The sequence below is a fragment of the Vanacampus margaritifer genome, chromosome 2 (assembly GCF_051991255.1).
Source record: "Vanacampus margaritifer isolate UIUO_Vmar chromosome 2, RoL_Vmar_1.0, whole genome shotgun sequence".
NCBI lineage: Eukaryota > Metazoa > Chordata > Actinopteri > Syngnathiformes > Syngnathidae > Vanacampus > Vanacampus margaritifer.
Genome location: NC_135433.1, coordinates 8,627,278 through 8,645,561, shown reverse-complemented (window position 1 = coordinate 8,645,561; position 18,284 = coordinate 8,627,278). Strand labels below are relative to the sequence as shown.

Genomic DNA, 18,284 nt, shown 5'->3' with positions numbered 1-18,284 from the left:
AAAATCATAATTTACCCTCTGATCATAACACTCTGCCTTGACCAAATGACAATGGTTTGTTTACTAGCAGAGAATAAAACTAAAAATGAAAAATAAATAAATACAATTAAAATATAATTTCTTTTTAAATTCTAAGAGTAAAATTGTAAAAAAAAATTTTTTTTTACAAATTTTCAAAAAATGCAAAATTTCACATTTACAAATTTTTACATTTAAAAATGTAAAATTTTCAAAATTTAAAAAAATTAAAAAATTTGAAAAATTTAAAATTTAAAATTTAAAATTTAAAAATTTAAAAATTTAAAAATTTAAAAATTTAAAAATTTAAAAATTTAAAAATTTAAAATTTAAAATTTAAAAATTTAATTTTTTTTTTTAATAAATACATAAAAAAATACATTTAAAAAACAAATAATGATTATAAATAATAATAAAACTAAAAGTAAAGTAAAATAAAATAAAAATTAATAAAATGAATAAATTATAAAAATAATTAACAAAATAGTGGAGAAAGTTCAGTTTTTTGCCGCCCGCAAGTATGTATGAGTCATGTTGAAAAGATCTATGACAAATCAAAGAATCCAAATCTCATCTGTTTTTTATGTTTCAGGTGGGTTTCATCGATTACATCGTCCATCCTCTTTGGGAAACGTGGGCCGACCTGGTTCACCCCGACGCGCAAGAGATCCTCGACACCTTGGAGGATAACCGAGAGTGGTACCAGAGCATGATCCCCCGGAGTCCTTCACCCAATCCCGAAGGCCCAGAAGAAGTCGACGTCACCGGGACAGCTTCGGGGTTATGTGCCGGCACAGCATCCATTGACAAGTTCCAGTTCGAGCTGACCTTGGAGGAGGAGGAGGGAGAATCTGATACGGAGAGCCTGCCCCCGGAAGAGGAAGGTAGTCCAGGGACCGAAGTGTCCAGAAGTGATTCTGGCAGAGGCTTAGATGGCATATCTGCTCACCTCCTCGCGAAAAGCAACGCTGCTGATGCAACAAGGACGTTTTCCGCACACTCTGATAAAGACATGGCAGCAGAAAGAGGCACAGGCGCCGAATCGGACATCCGACTCGACTCATAGCATCCGTCCCAAGTTCCTTTCACCTTGTTTTTTTTCCCATCTTGATTTCAGTGCCTCATCCGCTGTCACTCCGCTTCTCCTCGTCCACACAAACTTGATGAGGAGCACTCGAGTGCAGCTGTGAAAGGAGGTCTGCGAGTTAAAGCAGACGCTTGCACTAAAGACAGATAGCGAGACCGAGTCCAGTAGAGGCCGGTTCTGCTCCGTCAGTCACACACACTGTGGATTTTCCGCAGAGACTACGCGACGAGAAATACGAGCCGGATTAGGTTCCACCACAACTGAATTGTCTTCCTCTTTTTCAAGTTTTTTGTAAAAACGGCGAGGAAGTGGCGAATGGCGTGGAAAAGCGGTGACGTCAGCTTGATTAGTTGTTCAACTTGAACTCGGCTGAGGATACTTGAAGAGATTTTGCCTCTCGTTCAAGCATGTTTCTTACACGGGGAGTCGGCCCAGCGAGACATTGTTGCCAAACTAGCAATTTAACAGTGTTGTTTTGCCTGCCTTTGAAATCCTTTATAATGTTGTCTTTTAATTGTCATGTCGGAGCCTGAAATGTAGCAGACATTTTGAGTGACTCCTGTCAGCCATTAGAAGAATATGATTAGAATGAATGGCCTGTCCAGGGCCTTCAATGTCTTATCCGACCTAATCCACCTTTTAACTCATTCACTGCCATTGACGGCTAAAAACGTCAAAAATTCATTTGAACTATTTCTATGAGTTTAACTTTTTTTTTCCTCTTTTGTTAACAAGAGTATGAAAAGCTAGATTTGTTTTATTGTACATTTAGAACAGATAAAATTTGTGATTAATCGTGAATTAACTAGTAAAGTCAAGTTTAATCTTTTTTTTTATTCATTTACTGCCATTGACGGCTAAAAACGTAGAAAATTCATTTGAACTATTTCTATTAGTTTAACATTTTTTCCACTTTTGTTAACAAGAATATGAAAACCTTGAATTTTTTTCATTGTACATTTAGAACGGATATAAAATTTGCGATTAATCGTGAGTTAACTAGTGAAGTCATACGATTAATTACAATTAAAAAATAATAATTGCCTGTCGCCCCTAATTTTCAATATATTTTTTAATGAATTTATGGCAGTGAATGAGTTAATACCACCGCTATCCCGTCACAATTATAGTGACATAACAGCACACAACTCAGCATGTATTTATATGACAACGAAAATGTGAAATCAATTATAAAATGCATCATACTCACTAGAGGAACTGCTGAATTTAAAAGGGAATTCAACCCAAAAACTTTTTTTTTGGACAATAATGCAGCCCCACTTGTCTAAATATGGTAGTCTGGTTAATATTATGTTGGTGGAATATGAGTTAAGCAGCAAAATGCAGCTGTTTTTATTCATGTCAAGAGGCGGCCATTTTGCCACTTGCTGTCGACTGAAGATGACATCACAGTTGCTCAGGTCTCAGGTAACAACCAATCACAGCTCAGCTTCAGAAAAACAGTGAGTTCTGATTGGTTGTTACAAGTGGCAAAATGGCCGCCCCCTGACATGGATAAAAACAGCTGCATTTTGCTGCTTAACTCATATTGCACAAATGTAATATAAATCAGAATGTCATGTTTAGACTAGTTAGGTCAGATATAACATATTATTGTCAAGAAATGTTTAAGGTTGACTTCCACTCTGATTGGTTAAATCAGCGGTGTCAAACTCGTAATAATTCACCGGTCACTTAGACCCAATTTTTTTCTAAAATGTCTGTAGCCTAATAAGCTACAATTTGGTCAAACAGGTCAAAATGTTTCAGTATTTACGGTGCCAATAATTGCAAGTACATTCTGAAAATATTCCCATTTATTATTATCTTATTGCAGAGTAGTATGAAATATCCTAATGAAAGTGGGTAAAAAAAAAAAAAATGCATCAAATTTCTGAATGTCATTTAAGTGGTCGTCAGTGCCTGCAGTGGTCAAAATTAGCAACAACAGTTAATTTTTAATGAAAAACTGCAATTTGTGTTCCGTCCTCATGGGCCAGAATCGACCCCCTGATGGGCCAGTTGTGGCCCGCAGGCCATATATTTGACACATCAGCATCTCTGATTCTGAAGGCCCTGGAGAGATTATCTTGTTATGCCAACACAAAGAGGCTAAAATCTGGCTGGACCAAAAATTCTAATGTGCACATACACACTGCGGGAGCAATGCGGCAAAGAAACGCTACAACAACAAATCAAACAAAAATTGCAATTTAGGTTGTAAATGTAGGGTAGTGCTTTAGATCGTGTTAGACCAGCAGAGAATGCCTGGCTGGCCTTGACACCTCACCACTGATATCCTTAAAACTATTGTCAAAAATCAAAAGTGTGTAAACATGCAGGAAGAACAGTAACCGTGTACATGGTGCCCCCTAGTGTTGAAAAGTCCTTACAGCTACAGTATTTGCATGGCCTGCATGAGAAATACATTTTTTAAACAGGGTTCAACTGCCCCCCCCCCCACCCCACCTCCCAAAAAAAAATATCAGCTACGTTTCTGCTTTGTTACTATTTAAAAAATTTGATTTTTTTTTTTTTTTAAGTCTGCATCGTTGATATGGCGACATCCATTTTATCAGTTTGCCTTCGAGTTGAGCACTTTAGAGTTTCTTGTTCATGACTAGTAGCCCTCAATGTGATTTGGAAGGGCTTCGATTCAAACCACGAGCACACGGAGGCTTTTGACTGAAATGCTGCCTGCGTAGAGATCATGCAAACGCTACAAACGCCACAGCAACGGTGCATTTATATACGAAAGTAATATTTTCACAATAAGCAGGAAGCATCTTTGTAACTGTAAAAAAAACAAAAAAAAACCAAGTGAGGCTTTTTTCCCCCCTCTTGTTAATCAATATGTTGCTCAGTCAATGACAAAACAAGTGCCAGGCAAGCATGACACAACCAGTACTGTAGTTTCCATTTTGCCACCGGCTACTTTCCACCAGCGCCAAACTGATGAAGTTGGTTGATTGTAGCACCTCGTGTGCCAATCTGACCCCCAGTTTGCCTCCTCCAACTCTATTCAAACTGTAACTGATATTGTCTTAATTAGCGGTGATGTCTTTTTCTATGTGAGAGCAAATGACTGGGTGGATTTTTTTTTTTTTTTGTATTTGCTAATAAAAACCAAAGCACTTTGTATAGTACAATTTACAATTGTGTACCTCCATGATGTGTATAATGTGACTTTTATGGGTTGTTGGTAGTTGAGTGGAATTCCCGGGCTACACCACTACAGCTGTCAGAGATTGGACTTTGGGACGGAACTTTTATTTTATTTTATTTTGTTTCTGTATTTGATGCACAACCTTGACTACAAGATATGAACAGCATAACGACCACTAGAGTTCTATTTTAGCACCAATCACTCCCGTTCAATGTGTTATAGTCTGTTATGGTTCTTTAAGCCTTATTTTCTCACCTGGGATTTTGTTTCATTTTTTGGGCCGTAATACTCACCAACATGCTGGAGGAAAACGTGCAATGCTTTCTGTCACCACTACAGGATTGCCTTGAAAACTAAGGTCTATCAAACTGCTTAGTAACCAGCACAATATGCACACAAATTTGGTGTGTTTTGTCTTGTACATGTTCCTCACATTGCTCCATGTACAGATTATTTATTATTTCCATATTGGCTATGAGACACATTTGAAAAGTAGACTTTATTAGTCTGAGGTTTAGTTCTCATTTGTAGTATGATGTTACTTACGGGACAGGTTTGAAATGTTACTGTTTTTTTCTCCTTCTCTTTTCATGTCTGCAATTAACACACACACACGTCGTTACTCGTTTTCATGTTATGTTGGTATGAAAATAGTCACTTGGCAGATTTCCCATCACGGTTTTCCGAAATTTCCTCTTTTACTGTCTTCCTCTGTTGTCATTGCACTCAAATACTCATGAAGGACCTTGCAGAATATTGTTCATTCGCAGTTAAGTTGATGGTCCAAAATGGGTCATTTTAGATGGGAATCTTTTCTTCTTGATGATGTATGCGTTAGGAATGATTACTACAGCTTTGACAATCTCTCTGTTGTTTAACTGCGGGTGTTTGTGCCCTCCTTCCAACTAGAACTGTATGCCTTGCCAATAAAAGAAAAACATTTCACTTTTTCATGTCTCCCGTGCTTGTTTAAAAGGAAAACGTGAAAATTATGTCACTTTCTTTTCCTATTGCCTACAATGCACACTTAAAAAAAAAACGCGTTTTGGGCAATTTCAGCAGCCTGTTCGTGGTCAGAGGAAGAAAATATTCTAAGATAAGATAAGTGTTTACAAAAATTACGACGGCGTATTAGGGCCACTTATAAATATATATTTATTTAGAGGGCGGGGGCATTATTCCGAGAAAAAAAAACTCCCAAATTTACGAGTTTTTTTCTCGCAAAAATGCGAATTTAAGTGGCAGATTTACGAGAAGAAAAAAACTCAGAAACTTACGACAAACACAGGTAGCGTAGCTATAGTCTAATAATGTGAGGATTCGTTGGTGGTTAATGGGACACTGTTTATAAAATGAAAAGGCAGGATGGAGACGGATTCATGCTTGAATTTAAACTTTACTCGTCATTTACCGCAGTTAGTGCGACAACGTTTTCTGATCCCCTATCAGCTGATAACACTATCCAATCAGATGCTAGCATACCATAGGTAAATGCGAGTGAATGACGTGCAGCAGCAGATTCGACACGTTGATGTGTCGAATATGCTGCTTGTAGAAAAAATACCAAAACGTATGAATGTGTTAATAATAATTCTGAAAACATAAATGTACAACTACATAGACATTCTAACAAATTAACTTAAATGCTTGATCGACGAGCGAATGCTTAATATCATATGGTTAATCTATGCTAAAGCAATTAAAATCTCCTTATTTGGAAACCCGACCGAAAAGTATTGGCACAAACAGTCGAGTAGTACGCTACGTGTATTTCTTGTAAAATATAGTTTTTTCTCTTGCTTATCTGAAAAAAAAAACTCACTAAATTTGCGCGTTTATAAAGTGGCAATTTTTCCACTTTATGAAGTGGCAAATTTGCGATTACCCCCTCAGAATATTGCCCCCGCCCTCTAAAAATATATATTTATACGTGGCTCTAATACGCCGTCGTAAAAAAATATATTTAAAAGTTGCATTCTAAATGTATTTCCCTATATTGACAGCGTCTGGCTTTCCCACGCTCTCGTCTAAATCCTCAAATCTGCATACGGCATAAACCCTCGTCTCCGATTGGCCCACAATCTTGTCAGTCATTCTTACGTCTCTTTGGCCGCACCCACCTGGGGGCCTGTCAATCAAGAGGCGCACGCGCTACTGCAGGTGCAAAACTGGGCAGGCTCCGGGCTAACTACTGCAGCGAAGCCGATAATAAAACAAGCATTTCACGGTAAACCATACGACTATATGTTACCGCCTTACCCGGTCTGTTTTTGAAGTAGCACTGGTAGGTTTGTTGAAAGCCGGCGTGTGTGTTTGTAGCCGTAAATAAGGAAGAGTAACCTTCATTTGACATAGCTAAGGATGCTTAGCTAGCGTCTCCTGTCACTGTGAAATGGCAACAACGAAGCTGTGCGTCGCTTTTAATTACATCTCATATGGCAAACGTGTTGTACTAATCTCGTTCATAATCAATTTTTTTTAAGTGTCATTTGACAGCTGCATGATTCTCCCGGTGGTAATTGGACACGGCGACGTTTTACCAGCCTGCTAACGTTGAATAAGCACCGATGTGAAAAGTCTCTAAAAATGTACGGAATGATAATTTTTATCGAGGATTTTCATTCCCCTCCCCCCTCCCTGTTCATTTGGGATGTGACCTGTGGGATAAGGGGCCAAAGGGGGTCTTGTGAACCATATGGTAGTCCGCGTTTTGGCTAGCCCAGCCTCCCTTGGAGCTTGCTTGTATCCAGTCAGCCAGTTTATCTGATGCTTAGCCTTGCTAAGCCCCGCTACTTCCGTTTTATCATCTTGCAGTCTCGGCCCTGATGCACTGCTTGTTATTAGGATGGGTTCAAGCATGCGCACACCTTAAACTGGACCTATATGTTTTTAGCTGTTCTGTAGGATCCTTAGTCGTGCAATATGGTGCATCTGTAAACACCCCCACCCCCCCCCCCCCCCGTGCAACAGGAGCGTGTGATGAAACCTGGCTTGTTCTCATATTCACCGAGTTGTCACCTCAAAATTAGGACTGACCAGTTAATTGAATTCAAATAAACATTGCAATGTGGTAGAATGCAAGTTTTGGGAAGCCTGCTTAATTCATCTGTCCGTAAGGATTAATTTTTTTATACAGTAGTCGAGATAAGGTCAGAGCTTATAGTACAGTCCACGTTTGCATATTGTTTCATGAAATATGAAAAAATTGTGGCGATTAAAGCCATAGATTTATTGCATTATTGATTTCTGATGTACAAAATGACTGACTTAAGTTTATTTCGCAATTGTTTGGTAGAATTTTGCAAGTCAAAGTGGTTAGTAAATGAACTGCTCTAAAAGAAGCAGTTAAGTAAACTTATCTTTCATAATAATCCATGGTTCATTTTAGCCTGAGCTTAACCTATAAAACCAAAACATGCATGTACTACGAATCTGATTTTGTTTATTACAGATTAATTTCTTACCTGGGTTTGTTCAAAAATACATGGGAAGAAAAAAAAATATTGCAATATTGGATGGAGAGGAATCACAATTAGATTATTTTTCAAAATTGTTCAGCCCTACTCGAAATGTTTTAACAAATTTTTCACAAGTGACTGTCCAGTTAAATTGCGTTCTTTTGGTGTGTTAAGGTCTGAAGATGCCAGAAGATGGCGCCAAATCTCTGTTTAATAGGAAAGTAGAACAGTGGTCCTTTGTCTATTTGTGATTCCAGGGTTTTTCCTGGGTACAAAATTCAGAGGCGGCCACCTAATTTGCTCGCAACCTCCACCCTGAGCCACTGATATCGCACAACACAGTGCTCCAGTTATGTTTATTGAGCTCGGCAGCAACGCATTTGAACTGCAGTTGCAGTGTTGCGCCATTTTGAAGCTCCTATATCAACAGCAGTTCATCGGAAAAACGCAACAACCGAAGAAGAAACAGCTTTCTTTTCTTTTTTTTACTTTAATTTATCAAAAAAGAAACCGATCATGGAGCAACCGTTGCACACGCCCATTTCCTTGTTATGTGGCATAGGTGGCGCGCTCTAGCCATCGGCAAAGTCATAAAAAAAACTGTCTTTACAAGAAACATAAAAGTGTTTTACAACAACGCTGAACTATATTTACAATTTAATATGTACTAGTGGATGAAGTTTTAATGATTGTAGTTAAAAAATGGCAAAAATTAATGGCAACTTTGTATTCATATAATTTCTCATTTCTAGTCCCTGATCGTAAAATGGCTGCAGGAGGGCGGCCGATAATGGTATAGGTCACCGCCGCGAATACGATACCTTAAAATAAGATACCTTAAAATGAGACTGGTATTGGCACCGATACCTGGTATCGGTAGTTACCCATCATAGTCTGAATGATACCACCTCTGCCTCATTTTGAGCCAAGAAAAACCCTGGATTCACTTTTCATAAATTCACCTATTTGGATTTTGTTCTCTATTAATCACTGAAAGTGAAGGTAAAGGTTATAGTGCATTTTAGTGCATCACCCTGAAATTTCACTCAAATATCCCTGACCTTTTTGTGTATACAAGGTGCAGTTAAAAAGTAATGAGCCCAGTTGAATCTACTAATAATTTAATTATTTTCACGGTTTGTAGTTCAAATACTTGTTTAAAGCTTTATGGAAATATATATAAAGTTTCATCTAAGGCATTTTGAAAATGGCGTCGTTGTTGGATGTCTTGTCAAAAATGAAGAGCAGTGATTGAATTTCTTGCTTTAGGAGGTGCAACAAAAGGAGCTCTCCGAAGGCCAAGGGCAACCTTTTAAAGCCAAACACACTCAAAGTCACAGAGATTGTAGCGTGGAATAAGAATGGCGACCCCAATTGGATAATAATTATAACTGCACCTTACGTACACATTTTGTTGTTTAACTCATTCACTGCCATTGACGACTATAGACGTAAAAAATTCATGTGAACTATTTTGATTAGTTTAACATTTTTTCATTTAATTTCATTTTTTATGAAAACTTTTTTTATTGTACATTTATAAGAGAAATAAAATTATCATGTGCTTAATTACAATTAAACACCCCTTATTTTAATTTTTTTTTTTTAATTAGGCCCGTCAGGCGAGTAAAATTTTTAATTGTAATTAATCACATGACTTCACTAGTTAACTAACGATTAATCACACATTATATAGCTGTTCTAAATGTACAAAAAAAAATTGGTGTCTATAGCCGTCAATGGCAGTGAATGAGTTAATATTGAAAAAAAAATTTTTTAGCCCAATAAAAATTCGATAGCTGCAGCTGTAGTCACATCCTATTTGAAATAATTCAAAATGATATGTGGGTCCTTTCTGGTGGTGGCTTTCATGGAGCCTCACTGGACTGCCACAGTGTGTCTTTCCAACTACTGTCATAGCTCACATAAATTTTAACTTGCAACTTAACTTCACCCGTGCTGGATTGTCTCTCTTCTTCATTTTATTGGGATTATCTCCAAAAAAATGGAATGTAGTGATCCACCCTTTGTACATAAGAACATGCTGTTTTCTCAAGCAACTCCCTGCTCACTTGCTTTTTTGTTTTGTTTTTTCCCTCTCTGTCTAGATGGCGTCTGCAAATGCCACCTACGGACAAAAGGAGTCCTCGGACCAGAACTTTGACTACATGTTTAAAATCCTCATCATTGGCAACAGCAGCGTCGGCAAGACGTCCTTCCTCTTCCGCTATGCGGACGACTCGTTCACGCCAGCCTTCGTCAGCACGGTGGGCATCGACTTCAAGGTCAAGACCATCTACAGGAACGACAAGAGGATAAAGCTGCAGATCTGGGTGAGGGGAGGGGAGCTGAGTTTTTTTTTTTTTGGGGGGGGGGCAAAATTTTTTAGGCGTCCAGGGATTTTCCTGGCTAAAATTGTGCCAGCTGATCATTGTGCTTCTTCAAGTAAACTCTTTTTCAGTTAATTATTTTACATGCATTTTATTGTTTAACTTTTTCTTTTTTTTCTTTAAATTATTTAATGCTAAAAGAAAAATACAAGATGTTTGGTATAAAAAATTATGGGTGTCAAAATTAATTTAAAGTTCCTTTAACGCCACAATTTTTTTTTACGTGCGATTAATGACCGCCCCTTACCTGAAAAGACTGTACTGGGAGAATTCCAGCTGCAACGCAACAGACACGTCCACGTCAAATTTAACAGCAATAAATGTAATAATAATGCAAATATTTGTGGAGACTGGGCTCAAGTTGTACAATTTTAAACGTGTGCAGAATTTCACAAGTTACTTCATGTTAAAGATTAGATGGCTCTTAATACGAAAAGAAAAATGCAATTATGCCATTTTGTGGCAGAAAAATGACCTCAACACATCAATATCACACTCGTTTTTTACAACACAGTACATCTTTTTAATTTTAACTAAATTTTATGAGTTATGAAATTACTGTATCAGTGATTTAAAAGATGCAGCCATATTTATATTAGTTTAAAAATGTTCCCACTTATGTTAGCAAGAGTATGAAAACTTAAAAAATATGCAATTGTACATTTTATTGTACATTTAGAACAGATATAAAATGTTCGATTAATTATGAGTTAACTATTGAAGTCTTGCGAATAATTAAAATGATTAAAAAATGTAATCGCCTAACACACTTAAAACTCATTCACTGCCATTGATGGCTATAGATGTAAAAAAAAAAATCATTTTAACTATTTCTATTAATTTAAGTTTTTTTCCACTTCTGTTAAGAGTATGAAAACCTAGAAACAATTTTTTTATTGTACATTTAGAACAGATATAAAAATTTGTGATTAATCGTGAATTAACTAAAACTTCAATCGCTTGATGCCCTTAATTTAAAAATATAAAAAAAAACATTAAATTTTTTTTAAAGATGACTAAAAAATTAGGGGCATCGGGCGATTCAATTTTTTAATCGTAATTAATCTCATGACTTTTTATCCTCTTGCTAACAAAAGTGTAAAAAAATGTTAAACTAATAGAAATAGTTCAAATGAATTTTTGACATCTGTAGCAGTCAATGGCAGTGAATGAGTTAATTAAACTATAACAAAAATGTGTGTACTTGTTGTTAAACATTATTTTGAGCCATTTCATTGATTCACGGATTGGGATCATCTGTGTATTATGTTCTAAAAATATTCACTCGCTGCAGCCCTACTTTGCGGTTTCCGTTTGTCAGAAGTTTTCCAGGTAGATTTTGTCCGCCTCCAAATGTTATCTGCTCATATATGTTGACGCAGGACACGGCCGGCCAGGAGCGCTACAGGACCATCACGACAGCCTACTACAGAGGAGCCATGGGCTTCATCCTCATGTATGACATCACCAACGAGGAGTCCTTTAACGCTGTCCAAGACTGGTGAGGAGAAACTTTTGTTGCTAAGCACCCCTTTTCAGACTTTGCTTGCTAATGCTTGCTCGTGACAAGACGGATGGATGCCTTCATAATACTCAGGTACTAAAATACTAATACTAATACTAAAATAATCAGGGAAGCAGTGAATTGAATAGACACAACTGGTTTTATTTTAGCATTCATAAGTTCAATATTTGTTTGAAACCTGTCTGCCAGCCTTGTTGACATTGAAACGTTGGGTCACCCGTACAAACGAATCTATCAAGCATCGTCACGGTTCTCCTTTTAGAAAGAGAATGATCTGTGTGGAATGTCTTCTCAAAAACGTTGGGGACACATTTTCACTCAAAATGACAGCTGTGTTTTATGTTGTCATTGTAAAAACAAAACTGTTTGTGGCCCCACAGGTCCACTCAGATCAAGACCTACTCGTGGGACAATGCTCAGGTGCTCCTGGTGGGGAACAAGGTTGATATGGAAGATGAACGGGTGGTGGCCGCAGAGAGGGGCCGGCAACTGTCAGAACAGCTCGGTAAGTGGGGGCGGCTGTCTTCATTTGCACAAGATGGCTTTCTCCACACTTCGCTATCAAGTCCAAGTTAAAAGTACGCAAAGTCGGATGTTATCTTTAGCCACAATATGTCTGCCCCCAAACTCCAGGTGGCGACGTTGCTCCTTGCAGCTCGTGTTTGTTGTCACTTTCCAACTCAATATGATAACATTACAAGTCTTTGCATTAAAAATGTACCCCATAATTCATCTTACCGTCCTCCATGGATAGAAATATGACTGTTTCAAGGTTTAAAGCTTTTAAAGAAACAGCACAGCTTTAGACTAGAAGATGACGGCGGTGAATCTTGGCTTGGCATGTCCATTATGAGGGAGGGAAATGCCAATGTGTCAATATGGGGGACTCTGCTTAGAAAACAATGGCACTGAATCTCTTAATATCAACTCCACTGACAACTATGGATGTTCAATACCAATTTTTATAGTATTCAACTCTTGAGGAGCCACTGATACCAAGTACTGATACCACTAGTGCTTTTGATACATAGTTTCCCTCTCCCCCCAAAAAACATGACAGATATTTTAACACATGTAAATCTCAATATCATATTTCCTTAACTCTTTGACTGCCAGACGTTTTCAGAAACGGGATGTCGCCAGTGCCAGCCGATTTAAGCATTTTGACTGATCTTTCAAGGTCCACAGAAAATGTTGTGTTTGGACTATGGAAACACACATACTACCAAATGAAAGATTGAACTCTCATCTTTCATCAGAAAAAAAAAGTTTGTTTCTACCTTATTCCGTTCTTCAGTAATCAACAATAGAAAATGGTTAGTTTCACGGAAATGCTCTGTTTTGAAATAAAAAGCGGAGAAAAAGAGCTTTTTGTGAAACGATGTTATTTCATGCATTCTAGTGAATTCTACACTTCTTTTTGTCCATGAATGATGCCACAAACACCTAAATAGTGCTTTACTTCTGTAATACACCACCACCAACAATGAAAAAGTGTTTTTAGATTGCAAAATACGTTTATTTCCATTCAACAGTGTAACAATTTGACAAAACAATTTCGCAAACTATTTACAAATGTGTGCAACTGTGGTACTATTTACAATTATGTGGATGTTTCAAATACAGTTTTTCTTTTTGTAACACTGCCCTGCATGCAAGGAGACGGAGCAGGATTTGCACAACAGATACGTTTCACTTCGATTGTCCGTTTGGCGTGCAGACGTTACACTTTCTTGACGGCCTTTTTTTTCCGGGGAATAGCAAGTAGCAGACTGTACCCACTCCTCCGATGAATATGCATTGGACTCGGGGCACTCCTCGTCGTCCGATTGAACGTCCGCCTGAGCGTGCTCGGTTGTGCTCCGCGTTTTCCGGTGTTAGCATCGCTAGCCCGTGAACCTTTATGACATCGTCATAGCCGCCGCGTCAGCGCTTCCAACTTCGGCGTCAACCTCGGAGCCACCATCATCATCATCATCGATAATGATCATCGTCGTCATTAATGTGCTCTTTAGCGTTGGTCGATGCCTTTCGTCTTTGAAAAAAATTCCCAAGTGTGAGCTGCTTGCAACCGGTCGCCATTGTTCGCTTCTTCAGCCATCTAGCTCCGCCTCACGTCTTCTACTGCCGCGTCAACGCTTCCAACCTCGGAGTCACCATCATCATCATCGATGATGATCATCGTCGTCATCAATGTGCTCTTTAGCGTTGGTCGATGCTTTTCGTCTTTGAAAAAAACTGCTCGAGCGTGAGCTGCTTGCAACCGGTCGTCATGTTCTCTTCCCTTCCCCAGCCATTGTCCCCTCTAGCTCCGCCTCCCGTCTTCTACTGACGCCTACCCAATCTTGTCAAAAGAGAGTCATCGCTGCCATCTCGGGGCCAAAAATAGTCATTAGGCTAACTAGATTTGCTTGAAACTTTCACCACAGCTGGCCAAGGCTTTCCTCCACCCGTTTCCAAAAAAAAACAAAAACAAAATTGGAGAACGTCCTTGGCGGCCCTCCGTAGGTTGTTACTAAACGTTATTTAACATTTTTGGCAGTTTAAGAGTTAAAATCCTTGTACTTTTTATTTATTTATTTATATTTTATTTAAAATAAATTAATAAATACAACCTTACACTGACAACATGACCCTTTAAAAACAGCTTACCGAAAATTGTATTTAAAAAAAAATAAAAAATACATACAAATGCTGTGAAAACTCTTAACTTCCACATAATAACCTAGGCTAAACTTAGCTCCGGCCTAACGTACAAATATCATTCTCTCAGTTGAGATAGGTCATTGCATCTTACTACTTTGACACAAATTACTACTTTCCTATTAGGCTGGGATTTGATTGCTATCTTGTAGCATTACAGTTAGCACGCACACAAAAACAGGTACGTTTATGAATAAGGAACTTTAAGTACGCTTTCTTGTCAAATTGTTTCTGTTAAGCTTTATTTTTTTTACATCTTTCACTTCCATTGACTTACAAGGACATCTTGAAGATGACATCAATGTTGCTCAATGTTGTGGACAGCAAGTGGCAAAATGGCCGCCCCCTGAGATGGATAGAAATGGCTGGATTTTGCTGCTTAACTCATGTCTCACTAATGCAATATTAACCAGAATACCATATTTAGACCAGTGGGGCTGCATAGAAAATATTACTTTTAAACAAAAAAAATGGGTTGACTTCCCTTTTAAAGGAATACCTGACTCATTAAAGCAATTTTCAGCAGTAAGAAGTAAAAAAAAATAAAAAATAAATCTATAATTAATTTGATGGCTTTGTTATTTTTCATGTGCAATTATTACTTTTGAAAACACATTTTGCCACTTGCTGTCAACTGAAAATGACATCACACATGCTCAGGAAACAGGTAACGACCAGTCACGGCTCAGCTCTGAATTTGGTCATGTGACACAAGCAAACTGAGCCATGATTGGTCGTTACCTGAGCACACATGATGTCAATTTCAGTCAAAAGCAAGTGGCAAATATTGTTTTAAAAGTATTAATTGTACATGAAAAAAATGTATCAAATTAATTATAGACAAAATATTAACTTGTTATTGCTGAAAATGGCTCAATGAGTCAAGTATCCCTTTAGGAAAGGTTGTCACCGCGAAGTGGTCTAAAAAGCCTCACCGCTGTCTCTCTGCTGCCCTCTGTTGGCCGCCAGGTTTCGAGCACTTTGAAGCCAGCGCCAAAGACAACATCAACGTGAAGCAAACCTTCGAGAGGCTGGTGGACATAATCTGCGAGCGGATGTCCGAGACGCTGGACAACAACGACCCCACTGTCTCCGGGGCCAAACAAGGGCCGCAGCTCACCGAGCAGCCGCAGAGGTCCCATCAGGACTGTGCTTGCTAAACGCAACACACACACATACACACTCAAAGGCACTACATCTACTGTCCGGGAACCCATATACAGTACAGTACTTTTTTTTTTTTTCTCTCGCCCCTCATATCAGTTGATGTCACGTAAACCTGCACAGAATGATTGCACATACAGATAGGAGCCGACGGCTGATGAGGTTATCAACCCTACTTCCTCATCATAAACAGTCGATTCCCAAAGATTTGCTCTTTTCAATCTATATCATCCTCACGGCATAATGCTAATTGAGTCACGGGCTGAGTGCTCTTCAACATGCAAACATTTCCATGTTGACCCCCACATACATGTAGATATTATATATACACACGCACAGAATACAAGAGCCAGCCCTCATTGTTGTCTGTAATTTGCTCATGTCCGGTTCTGCAGTTTACATTCACACCTCAAGTCCAAATGAATGCAAAACATTCGACTTGTTGTCGCCGTCGTCCCGTTGAGCAGAATTTATTTTCCAAGTCGAAAGGTATTCATTGGTCCAAGTGTTTTGATAATAATGAAGCTTTATGACAGAAACTTGTATTTAAATGAAGAGACATTGAATCCTCGTCAAATGTCATCATTGAAGATTTTTCTTGCGCCTTTCCAGCTTTTAAATTTAAAAAGGAAAGGAAAAAATAATTGTGATTTGAAGTGGACAGCGGCATCAGTTAGCTTCATCGAATCTTTTAAAATGTTATTTTCCCAAAGTTTTAACACTACAGAATAGTAATAGGCATGGGCAGGTATTAGATTCAGATGGTGTGAAACCGTGAGCACACAAAAAAATTGCTGTATTGCAATTCTAGCTCTAAAATGTATTTTGAAATGTTTGGGTAATTTGTTTTTTTCTTTGTGTACTTAAGTAAATAAATTAAAAAAAGAAAAGCAATTATTTTTTCCAAATAAGTCAAATTGTAGATTATTTCTCAGAAAATCAGTAGCTACTAATCTGGTCTACTTTGCGAAGTAATGTCACAGCAGAATTGAGATAATGTTAGTCATACTGTAGTAGTTAACCATGTATTGAAATCTGTAACCGGCCCATGGCTACCTGGTTGTGACGTACTCCTTACATCAACTAAGGGAGATCAACTATATGCCACGGAGGAGGCGTGACTTCTGACTTCCGGGTTTTCAAAACCCTGCCAAAGTTTGGCTTTAGCCCCAGGCGCTAGCTTGCTAGCTCCCATGGTGCTCGTTTACCTGCTAGCTAGCGAGCGAGCGAGCGAGCGAGCTAGCTAGCTAGCTAGCTAGCTAGCAAGCAAGCATCAATGGCTAAAGCCAAACTGGGGCAGGGTTTTTACTTTCTCGACCTGGTTTTGCCACCTCTGCCTTTCCGTGACTCTTTTTTTTTTTTTTGTGGAAATCTCCGGAAAAGCCCAATATCCCTCACTTTTTGTGAGTAGTTTCTAAATATATAGAAAGTCAACGGGTGTGCATGAAGTTGTTATCCATCCGGATGATTCCTTCCTGTGTTTTAGGGTGCATGTGGTTGGTGTTGCTGGTTGACTGGATAGTTATCGGTTGTGACATCTGACCCACGTCAGGAGTTAAAGATTTTGTGTGTTTATATTTGTTTTCTTCTTTCACTATGGACCTGCCGGCATCATATCTGCTTCTTTATTTTGGGAAGGGAACACAATTATTATTATTATTATTTTTTTTTTTTGCATGTTCAATGTTGAAACTTGAATGGAGTTGGTTTGCCCGTGTGTGTTTTACTGTACACGCGTTCACTGATGTGCTGAGGCATGCAAGAATATGGTGACACTTTTATTATACTTTTGTATTATTTATAACTTATTTATTTTTCACGTCATTCTTCCTGTTATGCTGTGTTCTGATCTGCGTCTCCTTTCGAATCCTCCTAGCTGTTTTTTTTTTTTTTTTTTTTTAACATGTCGGTGTTTACACTTTTGAGAGGAGAGTAAAACATTCCAGGCGTTTGGTGGGCAGCTTATTTGTCTTTTCCATATCAGTTACACAACTTGACATGCCAGTGTAACAGCAGACTGTTCTCACAGAGCAATAAGCGGTTGCGTTTTATCTCCTCCACACCTAAATATCAGCAACACATGCCACAGAATGTGGAGTGTGCGAGTACCATTTGTACCAAGCTCTAAATAAGAATCCAGTTAAAGTACAGTTTGTCTTGCACTGGCATACCTGTCAGCAGCTCTTTCCAAAAGACAGTCAAATTTGAACCTGAAATCGAACCCCCCACCCCCAATGTGGTATTTTGCTATGGCTGTAAACGTGCATATGACTCAAGAACAGAACACCCTCCCTGTCATAACTTGTAAATAACTGTTTTCTGCCCGTCTGGTATTAGTTGTGTGAATCGTGCTGTAATATTGTGATGCCAGATTTGCTCAAATGAGGGATCAAATAAATAAATGCTAGCAGCTGAATGTTGTTGGAGTGTTACAATTACTCCCAAATGTTAGTAATGTACAGTAATTTAATCAATGTGTGCCCGTGACGTGGACTGTTTGTTCCTCTAATGGCCAACAGAGGGCGCTGTAATGCAATCGTGTTTCCACAGTTGCATCTTGTTCCTACCAGGCCTATTTCAGTTTTTATAAAGTCCTTTGAGGGCCATATTACATTTATGAACATCCTGAAAACGCGTGTATTCATTTGACAAGTGTTTAGAACTTTTTATAACTATTTTTGTTTTTGTGCAGGTCTTGATGATTTTCGCTCCCTAGTCGAGTCCTATATGGAACCTTGGGCTGTAGGTTCCCTGCCCTCTATTGTTTATCCAG

At 38.4% G+C, this 18,284-nt stretch overlaps 2 protein-coding genes across 7 annotated transcripts in view; both read left to right on the top strand.

Annotated features, from left to right (window-relative positions):
• LOC144043052 (3',5'-cyclic-AMP phosphodiesterase 4C-like) overlaps positions 1-5,221 on the top strand; it is a 77,473-nt gene extending 72,252 nt beyond the window's left edge. For all 6 annotated transcript variants that reach the window (XM_077556270.1, XM_077556268.1, XM_077556271.1 and 3 more), the window contains one exon: positions 611-5,221. In XM_077556270.1, the coding sequence (XP_077412396.1) occupies positions 611-1,084 (474 nt within the window). In that variant the 3' untranslated portion in view covers positions 1,085-5,221. The remainder of the gene's footprint in view (positions 1-610) is intronic.
• A 1,137-nt stretch (positions 5,222-6,358) lies between these two features.
• Positions 6,359-17,927, top strand: LOC144043007 (ras-related protein Rab-3A-like). Its single transcript, XM_077556188.1, has 5 exons — positions 6,359-6,498; positions 9,838-10,062; positions 11,502-11,620; positions 12,025-12,149; positions 15,317-17,927. The coding sequence occupies exons 2-5, from the start codon at positions 9,838-9,840 to the stop codon at positions 15,505-15,507; spliced, it is 660 nt and encodes a 219-aa protein (XP_077412314.1). The 5' UTR covers positions 6,359-6,498; the 3' UTR covers positions 15,508-17,927.
• Positions 17,928-18,284: the final 357 nt, after the last annotated feature.

What these genes read in the sequence shown, in the direction of transcription:
- LOC144043007 (XM_077556188.1), top strand. Translation starts at nt 9,838, where the DNA reads ATGGCGTCTGCAAATGCCACCTACGGACAAAAGGAGTCCTCGGACCAG. An exon ending in GGATAAAGCTGCAGATCTGG is followed by an intron (nt 10,063 to 11,501) that starts GTGAGGGGAGGG and finishes ATGTTGACGCAG; the next exon opens with GACACGGCCGGCCAGGAGCG. An exon ending in GCAACTGTCAGAACAGCTCG is followed by an intron (nt 12,150 to 15,316) that starts GTAAGTGGGGGC and finishes GTTGGCCGCCAG; the next exon opens with GTTTCGAGCACTTTGAAGCC.